The following is a 14,960-nucleotide window of genomic DNA, read 5'->3' on the forward strand; positions in this document are numbered from 1 at the left end:
CTGCCATCGTTTATTGTCATTTTTCACTTTAATGGTGACCATCATCTACAAAATTAATATCCTTATATTCATTAATGGCTGAAAATGGCAACATAATAAATAAATATATCAGGAAAATGTTCACTGAGGCCACAACGTGAGAAATAGTTTCACTTTCTCACAGACTTCTTTACAGTTTAACTTCTCTCCAATCCGCTGGCCATTAAAGAATGTAGCATTAATGAACTTCCACACTGGAACTTCCAGTTCTTGCTAACCAGCTAACAGAACTACAGTCTAACACATGCAGGTTTGTGGGGGTATGTACGAGAAAAAAGACCCCCAAAAACACAGATGAATTATGTATCATGTGAAATGTATCAAATGAAATGTCTGGGATTCTAAAGAAGTAAAAATCTGGTTTCACTTGTGGAACCAGAATATTATTTGCATGATGTGTCCTCCTGTTGTGACCCAGACTGCAACAAAGAGGGATTAGCCTGGAAACCAACAATGGAGTAATTGCAGTTTGATTGCATGTATTCATCATACGGTTTACATACTTCAAACTTCCTGTTGGACCGAAATGTATTAGATCGGCGTCAAACAGTGTCAAACAAATACGTCAGAGCAGATAAAACAAGGTAGTAGTGAAGTAAAGGAGTAATATTTCTGTCTTGTTTAAATTTACAGTCCCATTAAGAATAACAGTCAAGTATTCCTTTTATGTTTCAGCCGTTTACCCGATAGTAATCTGTGCTGTAGATGTCTCTGGACATGCCGAAGTCTCCGATTTTGACCACCAGACCCTCTCCAACCAGACAGTTGCGAGTTGCCAGGTCACGGTGAACGAAGTGCAGCGACGCGAGGTAGACCATGCCTGAGGCAATCTGAGCAGCGATGTGCAGCATCTGAGGCAGAGTGAGCTCACCCAGCGGGGGCATCTTGGACTCGTCCAGGATGTGAGCGTCAGGGCCGTGAGCTCTACAGGGGGCACAAAAAGGACACGCAGCTGCTTTAATCCACATCTGTTGGTCTGAATTTATTTGAATATTTTAGCTCCATCAAAATGTAGGAAGATCGCAAGGTGAAAGTAAAAATACCACAGTTTCAAAATCTACTCAAAAGAGTTAGAGGCACAGTGTACCTAATGTTTTGGTCTGTGTTACACTGATTTATGTGGCATTATTAGACCGTCAATACGGATGCACAAGTGTATAAGCAGCAGTTTATTGTAGCTGGATGAGAAAGAGGTGGATTCAGCTTCTTAGTACACAAATAACTAAGTTCTAAGATATTGGGGGTGGGTTTGAGTGCTTTTCAAAACAGTCACAAAATGAGGCCGAGCAGTCATGAGACGATGAATGCCATCGGATCCAAGGAAACAAAGCTCTGCATTCACCGTGTGGACTTTTCTCTTACTTATATAAAAGATTCTGAGAAGTTTAGAGAGGAAAGGAGTGCACATCTGAAAAGCACTACTCTTTGCAGAAGGTCACACGGAAATCGGTTGGGGGGCACTGATATAATCTTTAACAATGTGCTGCACAGTTTTAAAAGTGTATTCTGAGTCTTTAATGTCAAATCTGAATCTGAAAAGTAGTTACTGCTGTCAAAGTAGAAGGGGAAAGTAGAGACAAGAGTATGAAGTGGATTTACACAACTTAGACTTTTTATTTGAAAATACCCATTTCGTTATTTTCCAGAATAAGAAAAAAAAGTCATATTTTTAAAAAACAAAAGTGACTAATGTTGTCAAGCAGCACAGGCATCTGATGACCCAACTTGTTTGAAGGTTGTCTAGTCTACAAAAGACTTTATACTGAAGTAGGCAGGATAATAATATTTACATGAAGTGAAAAGGTACAAGATTGATACCTTCAGACAAATTTATTCTCTGCATTTGATCTGTTTCAGCAGTAAGTCTGTGCTTTACTGTCACGTAAATGCTGCAAATGAGACACCCTAATGAGACTCCTCCTTGTTTATAGTCATTTCTTCTCATTAACTATTTGATGACCTATTTTTCTTGAAATAAATACTTTATTAAATGCACTTTTTCTGCATTCAATAGGAACTTCTGACCACTGTGGACCGTGAACTGAATGAACTCGACATGCTGTTGCTATTCTTCTCTGTTGCTGTTGGCTGTGCAGGTTATCAAACACTTGAATGAGCAATTCAGGCTTTTGTATTTTTTTGCTGTAACTATGGCACCAACCTTGGTTGACCTGAAGGACGATGACCTCAGCACGCAATCTGCAGATTGAACATTTGCGACATATACGAGCTCTCTAGAACTCCCCAGACATGGTGAGCACGACCACGCCATAATAAAGCCATTTAACAGCGATGCTTAATCAAAAACACAAGGCTTATAATACGCCTACAATTGATTTGCAATAATGCAATTCAGAGATGCAGAGTGCATTAACTCTTCATGGTTTTCGTGGACCATAAACACCCACTCTCACGTCCAACTCCTGCCTAAATGAGCAAATCACAGCTGATGTGTCTCCATCCATCCTAATATCTCTCCTCTCCACTTTGTCCCCTCCTTACAAAGGAAGTTGTCTATACAATCACTATTAGTTTAAAAGGCAGGTGGCAGGGTGGGAAAGCAGCTGCATTGTGGGGTCTCTCGCACATCTCACCCATGCTGTCTGCTGAAAATGCGATTTCCATCCCTTCGCGAACATATATCTCGGGAAAAGTCTGTCCGCGCGCCTCTCTGTGTGTTTTCATTTCCAATCTGCCTCCTGTGGAGGACACCTGGCAGACAGCATCAGCGCCGTCTGCTCTAATCGTAGCGTCAGATGGTTGCCCAGGTGCCAAGTGATCGCTCTTCAGCACTGACCCTTCTCCTTCAGCTCCCCCCAGAGGTTTGCAAAGGTTTTTTAAACGATTGAAAAACAGATTTTGAAGCTCTTCTGTCACCACGTTATGCAACAATTCAAGTGTTATCATTACCTAATTTGCCACATAACCCCTTCTCCACATAAAAAAATCAGTTCATTGCACAGTTCAAGGAATCTTGTCTATTTCTACCCAAGTGCTAAAACACTTGGATAGTTGAAATTCACTCTCATTTGAGATTATTGATGTGAGGACTTCTTATAAATAATAAAAACTGACCCGTGCCTTGACATGTTGTGAGTCATCCAGGAGATTCAGCTCTTACGTTTCTCTCTCTTTGTCTCTCCTTCGGTGTCTTTGGTTACTTTTCTTGTGATGGTAAGAATGTTTGGCTTGAGTTCTTGTATGTCTGTGTTTTTCCCTCATCTGTGAGTCACTCTTTTTCTCCCTGGGTAATAATTTGCATCTCTTTATCCATACTGTAAATTTACAATGCTGTTTTTACTGGTGGGTTGCTATCACTTGTAAGGCACCAGTAGCTCACCTAAAGGCCCTGGGAATGGTTTATATACACAGTGTTTTATGTATAGTATGCAATTTTAATCAGAAGACATTTCTTCTTCTACAGCACTCACAATCCCCCACCCGTCACGCACACAGTAACAATTATTTTCTTGTCAGCAGTCACTCAAATGAATTATGCTGCTCTCCATTGTTTTTACATCACATTTGATAAAAACCAGGGTTTTTTTCACATTATTGTTCCAGCTGGTAAAAATCCAACCATGCAGCAACATCTGTGCGTGAAGAAATGAAGGCACCAGAGCGGCAGAGAAACTGCAGTTCCTCTGATGGCCACTTGTCACGTCCTCTTAGGCTACGTTCACACTGCAGGTCTTAATGCTTAATTCCAATTTTTTGATCAAATCCGATTTTTTTGTCTGCTCGTTCACACTACAAATAAAATGCGACAGCAAACGCGCTCTAGTGTGAACGCTCAAAGCGGCCGCATGCGCAAAAGAAGACGTCACACACAACGCGCTCTGTTTAGACCCAGACCAACAGTATTGTTTGACTGATGGCCCTTAATATAAAGACTTCGGACTTCACGTTTCCCAATTTTTGCTTTAAGTTATTTTGTTATTTATATAATAATATAAATAACCTAATAATGATCCTTATTGCTGTTTTAGAGGAGCGGTGCTTCAAAGGATAGCTGCAGATTTCTGTCAGAATCTGCAGATTATACAGTACAAATAAAATGTTCACGTTTCTCCAACGTTGTCTTCCCAACAGTTTCACCGGATGGCCAGGAAGCGTTCGTGATGTCTTATTGGGCGCTGATAATTGGCGTCTGTCTTGTGTCAGTGACGTAAAAGACGGATTTAATGCGACTTGACCGTTCACACAGCGGTCGCTTTCTAAAACATCAGATATGTATCGGATTCAGTACCACATACAAAAGTGACCCAGATCGGATTTGAAAATATCGGATTTGTGCCGTTCACACTGTCAGACCATGATCGGATATGGGTCGCATAGGGTCAAAAAAATCGGATTTGATGCGCTTTTCGCCTGCAGTGTGAACGTAGCCTTAGTCCTGTTTGTGACGTTGGTGCTTTTCGGGGCATTTTAAATGATCACACATAAGTTTGCTCACTTTGTGGTTAATTCTATTAACAGACCATCCATGAAGTCTTTGCGCTTGTTTTGGTGAGTTAAACTCGAGTGCTGTATTTTCTGTGTTACGTAGCATTAATTAGGCAGCTATCCTCGTTCAAATAAGTCATACTATTGTTTTTCTTTTGCTGATAAAGCTGAGATCTTTGCTACATTCCTCTTTTATGCAGACATTTTTGGATCCAATACCAAGCTGCACATGCAGGATTTGAATGGAAGAGGCAAACAGGCTAAAAGTACTGAGCTAATTTAGTCAGTTTCCTGCCACTGAGGTAAACAGAAACCAAATTACAAGGAGCCTGACTAGACAGGAGTGTGTTATTGCTTTCAGTTCTTTTGGTCGGTCTGCATCTTCTGTAAAGGCTGTGAAACACTGTACACATCAACATCAGAGAGCAGAATACAAATGTTCAGTTTTATCAGCATTGATTTGGTTTGATTCTCCTGTTTCCACCTTGCTGAGTTTTCTGTTATGTTTTTTTCTTCTTTCTAACTTTTATTTGTTTCTATAATATTGATGTAATATATTGTTTTGTTTTTAGGTTGCTTTTAAGATCTAGTTGGGGACTACAGGTGAAAACTAGCCCATGGCTAACTCTGGTGCATTTACAGAAATGTTTATTGACGAGTTTTGTCCCTAAATGTAAATAAATAAATGAATAAAACACCAATCTTTATCTAGCAAAGCAGTGGAGGCGTTTTCTGCGGTACGCATCTAAACAATAATGTGGCTAAAATGTTATTTCAGGACTACAAAATTAGGCCATCCCCTTATTCACCCCATCCTCACCTCCCAGGTATCCCTGCTGGATGTGTGGACATATTTAGCTTCACAAACCTCTCAAACAACATTTATATGTGTGACTAAGGAGATGCACACCAGCTTACAAGTCTCTAGCTTCCTCCTCACAGTGCCAACTGTTAACTGTGTGAATGATAGGGGTGGGGGAAAAATCGATACTGTGTAGTATGGTGATATTTTGTTTGCTAATAATGTATCGATACAGGGACAGCAGAAATCGATATTTTGTTACAAAAAAGGTTTTTGTGCTCTGACTTCAGAGCATGTTGATCCTTTGTCTGAGCAAGAATCCTGACATTCCTTCACTGTCCAAATGTGTTTAACTTTTTTTTGGCAGCAATAAACATGACAGTTTACTTATTTTAATTTAAGACATGTTTTATTTTAATTAAGTTTAAAACTTTTTTATTTAATGTAAAATTATATTTTGTTTTAATTTACTTTCAAATTCTTCAGTTGCTGAATGGGCTGCATAGTTTTCATAAATTGCATAGTTCAGAATAGCTATAATTGTACCAGATGGTTGCGTTCAGTTAAGTTGGACTAGACTGTAATACAAACTGTTCAGTTTGTCAACAATCAAACTGAAATGAGAGAAAGACTGAGTGTGAGACTTTGATATTAGATAAAATGAATATTGATAAAGTTTACCTTTATGTACAGAATCTGAATATCACAAAATATTCTTAAAAAATTGCAATAATATCGTATCGTGGGATGTATGGTGATTCCCACCTCTAGTGAATGACATACAGGTGAAGGTTTTAGCTTGCTGACAAAGAAAATTATGAGAAAGAATACAAAGCACTTTTTATATCTAATGAAATGAAAACAAGACTACAATACATCTACCTGGCATGGAAATTAACAGACTAAAATGCTTTTGGTGTAATATCGGGTTCTTGTTGTTTGTCAGCTGGTTTGGTTGGAGTGTTTTAATATGTGAATAAAGTTTGTTTAGCTTTTCTTAGAGCAGATGGTCTCCAGTGTTGGTGAGTTTCAACACCGGAGTGAAATAAATTTCTTCCGGTTTCAAATTCAGCAAACTGGTCCATACATTTACCGACACATTAGGTTCACAGAATCGTAAGAGGAAGGGAACGGAAGAGAAATTATTATGTAAAATAATTAATAGATGATGTTAAAGGCGAGCTGGTGATTCATGTGAAATGCTTGACTTGAAAAGAAACACATGCCAAATTTCAGAGAGATTTAAAACCACCCCGGCTATTTCTGGGTCTCCAAATCATCTAAACACCGTTCAAACAGGACCTCGGAAACCTTACAGTGTGGAGAGGGAGGAAACGCAGCCGCCTCAAAAATATCAAATATAATAGTCTGTGAAGTCGAGCGCAAACACTTCCACGGCTGTCCTCGTGACTCTTTGTGGCATTAAACACACAAAATCCACCGATACGCTGAGTGACCGGCGGAGCCGCACATGCTGCACTGAGGTCAGCTGAGTGGGTTTAACTTTTAAACACACGTCGAGTTTGAGTGATAAAAGCAGTGCAGCTCACAGATGGCAGCTTTTAAAGAGCTGCAGTCATTTATCAGTGTGAGCGAGTCCCACTTTCAACATCTGATGCACATCTAAAAGCAGTATATGATCGTTTAACAAATTACATATTATGATGTTGTTGTAAACAGATTCAAGTGTTGGTACTTGTGTAAGTGGAGGTTGGCACACAAAAAGATAACGAATGACAACACTGTAAAACAGTTACGTGATGTAAAATACGTCTAACTGCACACAAAGACTCGACATTAAATTAATAAACAGGTTTAAATAGATTTTAACTACATTTATAGTTTAAAAAATATGAAATGTTTGCAGAGCGCGTATAAACCAGGTGGTTCTGACCTGCAGGGGCTTAATGGATATAACCAGCAGGGGGGAAGTGAAGGTTGAGACAATGGGAAACACAGTTTTTAATTCTTTGGTCTTAAAAAGCAGGTAGTGAAAAATGTTCACACCTGACGTCCAGACTGAAATATTTAAAACTAGGATATTCAGTAGTAGTATATTAACAAACGTTCTTCTGAACATTTGAACTTTTCCACATTTTTTTATATCCTGGAAATTATAAAGTTCATTTCTTTCTTGTGAGTCTCCACATGAGACAGGCAGCGCCAGGTGAAAGTCGGTGTTACTACTTTGGACTCAAACACAGCATTTAAAGAAATATTCAGACGTTTTGTTATGATACTCAAAACTGAGTGTGGTGCATCCTGCACAACTTTCCTCCACCTGTGCCTGACTGAATTTAATGGGCATAATTAGGAAAAGAACAGATGCTGTAAGGTTTCAAACTGCAGCCCCCCAAAAAACAGGATACTCCTTAAGTAATTCTCAAACGGAGGAAGTTTGGAGGACGTTTCTCTTTTTGGAGATGGAATGAGCCAGAGTGCAGCACTCCTCTACTCCCCGCTTTATAGTAGAGATGGCCATACGGAAGCCCTTCCTCGCTAAAAGACAATTGACAGTCTGCTGGGAGTTTCCTAAAAGGCACCTAAAAGACTTCCAGACCACAAAAAACAAGTCCTCCGGTCTGATCAAACAAAGACTGAACCACTTGGCCATATTTCCCATCAGCACATGCGGAGGACGCCAAAAGCTGAGCTCAATAACACTATCCCTACAGTCAGTGAAAGCAGCTTAACAGTGTTTCTGTCTGCAACAAGACTAGGATAATATAAGTATTCATACCTATTCAGCCCACACAAGATAAAGGTAAAGATGGAAAAACAGAGAGTAATCTCGAGTGAAACTCTCAGGCTGAGGGGAAGATTTACATTTCCCCAAAGCAGTCAGAAAAACACAGAAGTTGTGTCAAATTTGTAGAATTGTTCAAAGAAGGCTTCAGTTTTTACCGCATGTTGGGAGGGTCTCGATATATGTGAAGGCCTGAAAATAAAAAACTAGTCCCAGTGAAACCGTTGGGACAGTGATGACCTCTGCCTGCTAATGTTTCTGGGTGTTTTGGCTCTATGATGTGCAGCATCAGCACAGTGTAGACAGTGTGTACACATAAAGTCTTTCCTTATCTGGAGAGACAATGTGAGAGAGCTTATGAAACTCTGGGGGAGTAGAGTTCTCTTTGATATCAAGTGAAATTAGTAAAAAAACAAGTAAATGTATCAATATTTCAAACTATTCACCTCAACGATTATTCCTGCACAAGGACAAATCTGATCTCCTGATCAGATGACAATTCAATGACAAACTGCTTTATCCAAGTACTAATGGGAGGTATGAGTACTCTCTTAGTCTTTTATGAAGTTTAGATGAAATAATTCTAAAAGCTGAATCAAGCATCAAATGAGTCTGAAACAAACCCACAAACTTTCCAAATGCAGTAAATCAGCCGAACAAATCAGCAAACATTCACAAGTCGCAGCCAGAAACAGTTTTTCTTTTAGCACTTGCTCTTTAAAAATACTTCAGCTTGTAAATGGCAGCAATTAATCCAGGATAAAACCTTTATTTAATCAAATAATTGATTAGTCAGCTATTCATCTTAGCTTTAGTGATGACTGAATCATATTTATCTGCTTCCGTTTGCGTTGCATGCTGTAACACTGTCACACTTTGATGGCTCGCTGAGACACTTTCTTACTGAGATTTTCGGGGCTTCTGACGAGTCTGCTGTGAAAAAAGGCAATGGGGTGTTTGTAATAACTTCTTTTGTTGCCGCCTCTGCTGGTTTTTCTGAGCCGCACAGACGAGGGACATATTCAAAGGCTAATATTTGTTGGGAAAATCTACAACACACTTTACGATCGCAGAAAGGATCAGCATTTTGTTCAGCAGGCATCTGATGTGGAGCTTGTACTGTTACATACCGAAGAAAGCGGTTCAGGTCTCCGTGCCTCATGTATTCAAACACCATGGCCAGCGGCTCTCCGTCGGTACAGACGCCGTAGAACCGCACAATGTGCTGGTGTTGGAGCACCGTCAGCAGCTCCGCCTCCCGCTGGAAGTCCTGCCGGGTGGACTCATTTGCGTCCTTCAGAGTCTGTGAATACGTGCAGATTGTACTTTTTCATTAACACTAGAAGCGATATTGTAGCAAACAATTGACCAGGCACTCAGCTGCAGCTCGGGTCCTTTACTGCTTTTTTGGGGGGTCGAAAACAAACGACACTGTATTCAAAGTCTTTACTTCTTTACTCTGATGTTACAGCTGCCTCCTTATCACACAGCTAAGAAAATAATATTAGTTACTTACTTATGTGACAAACAACTGAATGTATTCATTTGTTATGACATAATAATGAGGCTTTACTTAAATGGAATTATTATTGTTTTTATTTTTGTTTGTAAATTATTTTATAAATACAATATGACAATACAACAACACACACTCTCTCTCTCCATATGGAGAGAAAGAGAATATGAAGACTTTTATTTTGAAAATTTGTGAAACTGTTGTGTGATATAATTTTGGCACCAAAATCTCTGAGGGGAAAAATGTGGAAAAAAGATGAGGATGTTCTGTCTGGCATTATAAAAATGAATTTTTAGATTTAATTCTTAACTTACTGAACTATAATAAATATCAGAATATAATAATAAATGAATAAATATATATAGATAAATGAATAAAAGTTTCTGATGAGAGGCCCTCATTCTGGTTGAGAGAGTAAAACGTTAACTCATTATTTAAAATGACCCCTTTATGGTTTTCCTCATTTTTTGGTCGAAAACATCAGACTTGAGGCAGTTTTTTCTGTTCTTGGCTCTGTGTGATGTCATGAGTGGATCCCTCAGACCAGCAGCTCAGGCTGTGACAGACCAGCTGATCTGATATTTTGTTTGCAAGGAGCAAAAAACAAAGAAAGTTAAAGTTAATGTTCCCAGTCATATGAATTAGTTTTGCTATTCTTGTTGGCTAAAGTCGTCTCTGTTTCTGCCACAGCCTGTCAGGGACTGCGTTTGGGCTTTTAGACAGGGGTAAAGAAAATAATTAAAAAAGAATAAATAAATAAAAAGCAGAGTGTTGGATTTATAGCAAAATACAAAAATAAAAATGACGTTGAACTGTGACAGTTAGTGTCACAGTTCAAAACTAGTGCAGGTGAAAAATAAAAATGTAAATTTTTCCTTTTAAAATTTCTAAAGTTCCAAATCAACAGACAGTGTGGAGCATAAAAGGAGACTGTGTGGTTCATACATTTTAAAAACAGTTTCATTCTTTGTCTGGGCCTCGAATTTCCCTCCTCAGCTCACTGATGATGTGTTATAAAAGCATATGTCTGATTAATGGGATGATAAATCTGAGCCGATATTCACCATCGCCTTTTTTAATCCGCTGCGGTTTGCATTAACCTGTTGTAACATGAGCCGCGTAGTACATCAGCTGACTGTTCTTAAACAAAAACAACTCTCTGAAACCGCAGGATGTAATTTCAGCATGTGAGTATTAACTGTAAGTGCACTGTACCGTCATGTTTGTTAGTGCTGAGAGCCTTAATGAGGGTTTTGGTTTTTTTTAACATAGCGTAGCATAAAAAGCAGACTGACACACAGACATTGTCCTAAAGTCTCAAACTGCAAGCCAGTGATATGAGAACAGTGAATTTTACCGTTTGCATAGAAAAAAAAAGGAACTTGATGTTACGCTCAATTGTATTAAATAAGCTAATCAGGTGTAAAAGCACCAGGATGAGGTTTAAAAGCCAAATGCTGCAGTAAAAATCTTTTTTGTGCGTTGTAGTTTTGTCAGTCACTTCAACATGTTCTGCCGCACAGACCTCATGCTAACTGCTGACATTTTCACTACCGATGCCAATGAACAAAGCCGGATTAATGGTTAAATTACCTTTTTTTTTTTTTTGGCAACTACTCACCTTGATGGCCACGAGCATCTTGTCGTTGTCGGGGCTGAGGTTTGCACACTCTGCCAGGTAGACTTTGCCAAACGCTCCTTCCCCCAGCTCCCACTTCAAAACAATATCCTGCCTTTTAATATGCTGGACACCTGAGATCATAAAAACACAAACGACTTAAAAGAATTCTGGGGAAATTCCAAAGATTATCCACCTCAAGCATATCATACAATATTTTCATAAATCCTCCTTTTTTGAGAGACAGGATGAAATTTAAATGCAATTTGTAATAATCCGAAATCCTGAAAACTTTCACAAAGACATTTTAAGTCTGAGTAAACCACAAAGCCCTTTGTTAGTCTCAACATTGTCTGACACCAAATAATCCAGGATAATCACCAGGAAAATTAAGGCTCGCTGGTGCAGCCGATGGAAGGCAGTGAAATAAATGTAGAAGGGTGAGAGTGGCGGAAACTGAAAGCAAAACAAAGTAGAGAGAAGGAGAAGTGACACTGACTTAGATCTTGACTTGACTTGACTGACTTGACTTAGTTCATGCATTTATTACTTCCAGGCTGGACTACTGCAATTCATTATTATCAGGATGTCCAAAAAACTCACTGAAAAGCCTTCAGTTAATCCAAAATGCTGCAGCAAGAGTACTGACAGGGACTAGAAAGAGAGAGCATATTTCTCCTGTTTTGGCTTCCCTTCATTGGCTTCCTGTTAAATCTAGAATTGAATTCAAAATCCTGCTCCTCACATACAAGGTCTTAAATAATCAGGCCCCATCTTATCTTAATGACCTTGTAGTACCATATCACCCTATTAGAGCACTTCGCTCTCGCTCTGCAGGCCTACTTGTTGTTCCTAGAGTATTTAAAAGTAGAATGGGAGGGAGAGCCTTCAGTTTTCAGGCCCCTCTTCTGTGGAACCAGCTTCCAGTTTGGATTCGGGAGACAGACACTATCTCTACTTTTAAGATTAGGCTTCAAACTTTCCTTTTTGCTAAAGCATATAGTTAGGGCTGGACCAGGTGACCCTGAATCCTCCCTTAGTTATGCTGCAATAGATGTAGGCTGCCGGGGGATTCCCATGATGCATTGAGTTTTTCCTTTCCAGTCACCTTTCTCACTCACTATGTATTAACAGACCTCTCTGTATTGAATCGTATCTGTTATTAACCTCTGTCTCTCTTCCACAGCATGTCTTTATCCTGTCTTCCTTCTCTCACCCCAACCAATCACAGCAGATGGCCCTGCCCCTCCCTGAGCCTGGTTCTGCCGGAGGTTTCTTCCTGTTAAAAGGGAGTTTTTCCTTCCCACTGTCGCCAAAGTGCTTGCTCATAGGGGGTCATATGATTGTTGGGCTTTTCTCTGTATCTATGAAGCGCCTTGAGGCGACATTTGTTGTGATTTGGCGCTATATAAATAAAATTGAATTGAATTGAATTGAATTAGATTTATTTCAGAATCTGCACAATTCAGTCAGGTGTGTTAAAATGAAATAGGGGTGGGGGGAAAAATCGATACTGTGTAGTATCGTGATATTTTGTTTGCTAATAATGTATCGATACAGGGACAGCAGAAATCGATATTTTGTTACAAAAAAGGTTTTTGTGCTCTGACTTCAGAGCATGTTGATCCTTTTTCTGAGCAAGAATCCTGACATTCCTTCACTGTCCAAATGTGTTTAACTTTTTTTGGCAGCAATAAACATGACAGTTTACTTATTTTAATTTAAGACATGTTTTACTTTAATTAAGTTTAAAACTTTTTTATTTAATGTAAAATTATATTTTGTTTTAATTTACTTTCAAATTCTTCAGTTGCTGAAGGGGCTGCATAGTTTTCATAAACTGCATAGTTCAGAATAGCTATAATTGTACCAGATGGTTGATTCAGTTAAGTTGGACTAGACTGTAATACAAACCGTTCAGTTTGTCAACAATAAAACTGAAATGAGAGAAAGACTGAGTGTGAGACTTTGATATTAGATAAAATGAATATTGATAAAGTTTACCTTTATGTACAGAATCTGAATATCGCAAAATATTTTTAAAAATTGCAATAATATCGTATCGTGCGTTAAGTATCGTGATAATATTGTATCGTGGGATGTATGGTGATTCCCACCTCTAAAATGAAAAGTCGTCCGTGTCTTCAGGTTGGTAGTGGAGGGACTCCATTAAACTATAATGCAGATAGTGTGACGTATCCACCAGCTGGTTTTTACCAAGCCTGGTCTTAACTTCAAAGTTGGCCTTTGTTAAGACTGGTCTTTAAATTAGACTTCCCATAAGCCCCTCGAACAAATTTAAGCCCGGTCTGAACTACAGCCAGTCTTAGCAATGTACAATCATGTCAATGCAAAATGCACATTTCATTTTCAAAACTGCATAAATGCACAAACAACACAAACAACTCGCCTCCTCAGACGTACACATATTTGAGATCATTGACAGAATGTAGTGGCTGCTGTCCAGACATTAAAGGGTTAAGCTTAAAGGCGAAACTGCTGTAGCTACTCATGTCGTACGTTACTGCCTTTAAGTACAAGACGTGTTTAGAGCCAAACGGTATCCAGAGAATTGTAGGTCAGGGTAAGCAATCAAACAAAAGTGGTTATCAACTCAATAGGTCAACCCAGAGTTTCCCAACATATCAGTGAGCATGTTCACATGAAAGGGTTGGTGTTGGAAGCATCGCACCAGTGCGACTGATGGACTGGGAGCAGAGCAGCAGATTTTAAAAAGAAAGATAAAACTATGATATTAAAAATAAACAAAGAAGAGTCGTGGTGATGTTTAAGGGTCTAAAAGTAAGAATAATTACAGAATTTCCTTTGGGAATGAATAAATAAAAACTTGGATTGTAACACTATTTTCTAGAGGATTTATTGATTATGTAATATCTGTCAATCTATTGAACATAACCTGCTCTGGACTAAGTTATACCGATACGTAATATCGGATCGGTCCATCTCTAGTTATGATGTTCTTAAAAAATATCAAATATAAAATATGATTCATCAGAAAAAAGCCTCTATGTCCTGCTCGCAGTAAAAGTTAACTACACTTCTGTTTACTTTTCTGTGACACTCAAATAAAACATTACAGAAGTTCATCAGCAAGCACTGATGGTGAATGAAACATTCCCAATGAAAAAGCAAATGAATACCTACAATCAAGGTGTCAAAATGCAGTTTTTCAGGGAAACATGAATGTATTCAAACATCTGAAAGGCTCTGCAGTAACACTCACACATGTCTTTGTCTTTGATTATGCTGCAGAAGTACTGTGGATTCTCTACAAAGCTAGACAAGCCAGAGTCTTCATCGGAGGAAGGCGGGCTGGTACCAAAGTTCATGAAGCGCAGTGACACGGCCAGGTCATCCTCCTTCCCCAGAACTGATGATCCTAATGAAACGGAGCAAAGCCAATAAAAATGAGAGAAATGAGACCTAATCAGTCTCCAACCATCTGTGATTGCAGCAGCCATCAAAAGAAGCAATTCAGAACCCATTTTTCCTTTCGAGGAACTGGCATTCACTATTACTAACTTGGATGCACATTTGTTGGTACCATGGTGACAGATGATGACAAGCTCTAATAATCACCATCATCAACCATGCAGCAATCAGGCCACACTGAAGTGAAAAAATATGACCATACAGGAAGCCTGGGCGGTTAGCAACCCCCGACTATAGTGCGTATTAAAAGCCAAACAAGTGGGGTCCAAATTGTAAAACCTCACTTAGGAAGGCAAACCACAGAACCCCCAGAGTCCAACACGGTAGAAAATGGAACAAC

The 14,960-nt window shown here is 39.1% G+C and overlaps 1 protein-coding gene across 4 annotated transcripts in view; it reads right to left on the reverse strand.

Moving 5' to 3' along the window:
* ntrk1 (neurotrophic tyrosine kinase, receptor, type 1) overlaps positions 1 to 14,960 on the reverse strand; it is a 108,444-nt gene that overhangs the window by 13,468 nt on the left and 80,016 nt on the right. For all 4 annotated transcript variants that reach the window (XM_085178293.1, XM_085178292.1, XM_085178291.1 and 1 more), the window contains 4 exons: positions 14,412 to 14,567; positions 11,171 to 11,301; positions 9,164 to 9,336; positions 723 to 963 (listed from right to left, as the gene is read on the reverse strand). In XM_085178293.1, the coding sequence (XP_085034419.1) occupies positions 723 to 963; positions 9,164 to 9,336; positions 11,171 to 11,301; positions 14,412 to 14,567 (701 nt within the window). The remainder of the gene's footprint in view (positions 1 to 722; positions 964 to 9,163; positions 9,337 to 11,170; positions 11,302 to 14,411; positions 14,568 to 14,960) is intronic.

The sequence above is a fragment of the Neolamprologus multifasciatus genome, chromosome 11, assembly GCF_963576455.1.
Source record: "Neolamprologus multifasciatus chromosome 11, fNeoMul1.2, whole genome shotgun sequence".
NCBI classification, from domain to species: Eukaryota; Metazoa; Chordata; class Actinopteri; order Cichliformes; family Cichlidae; genus Neolamprologus; species Neolamprologus multifasciatus.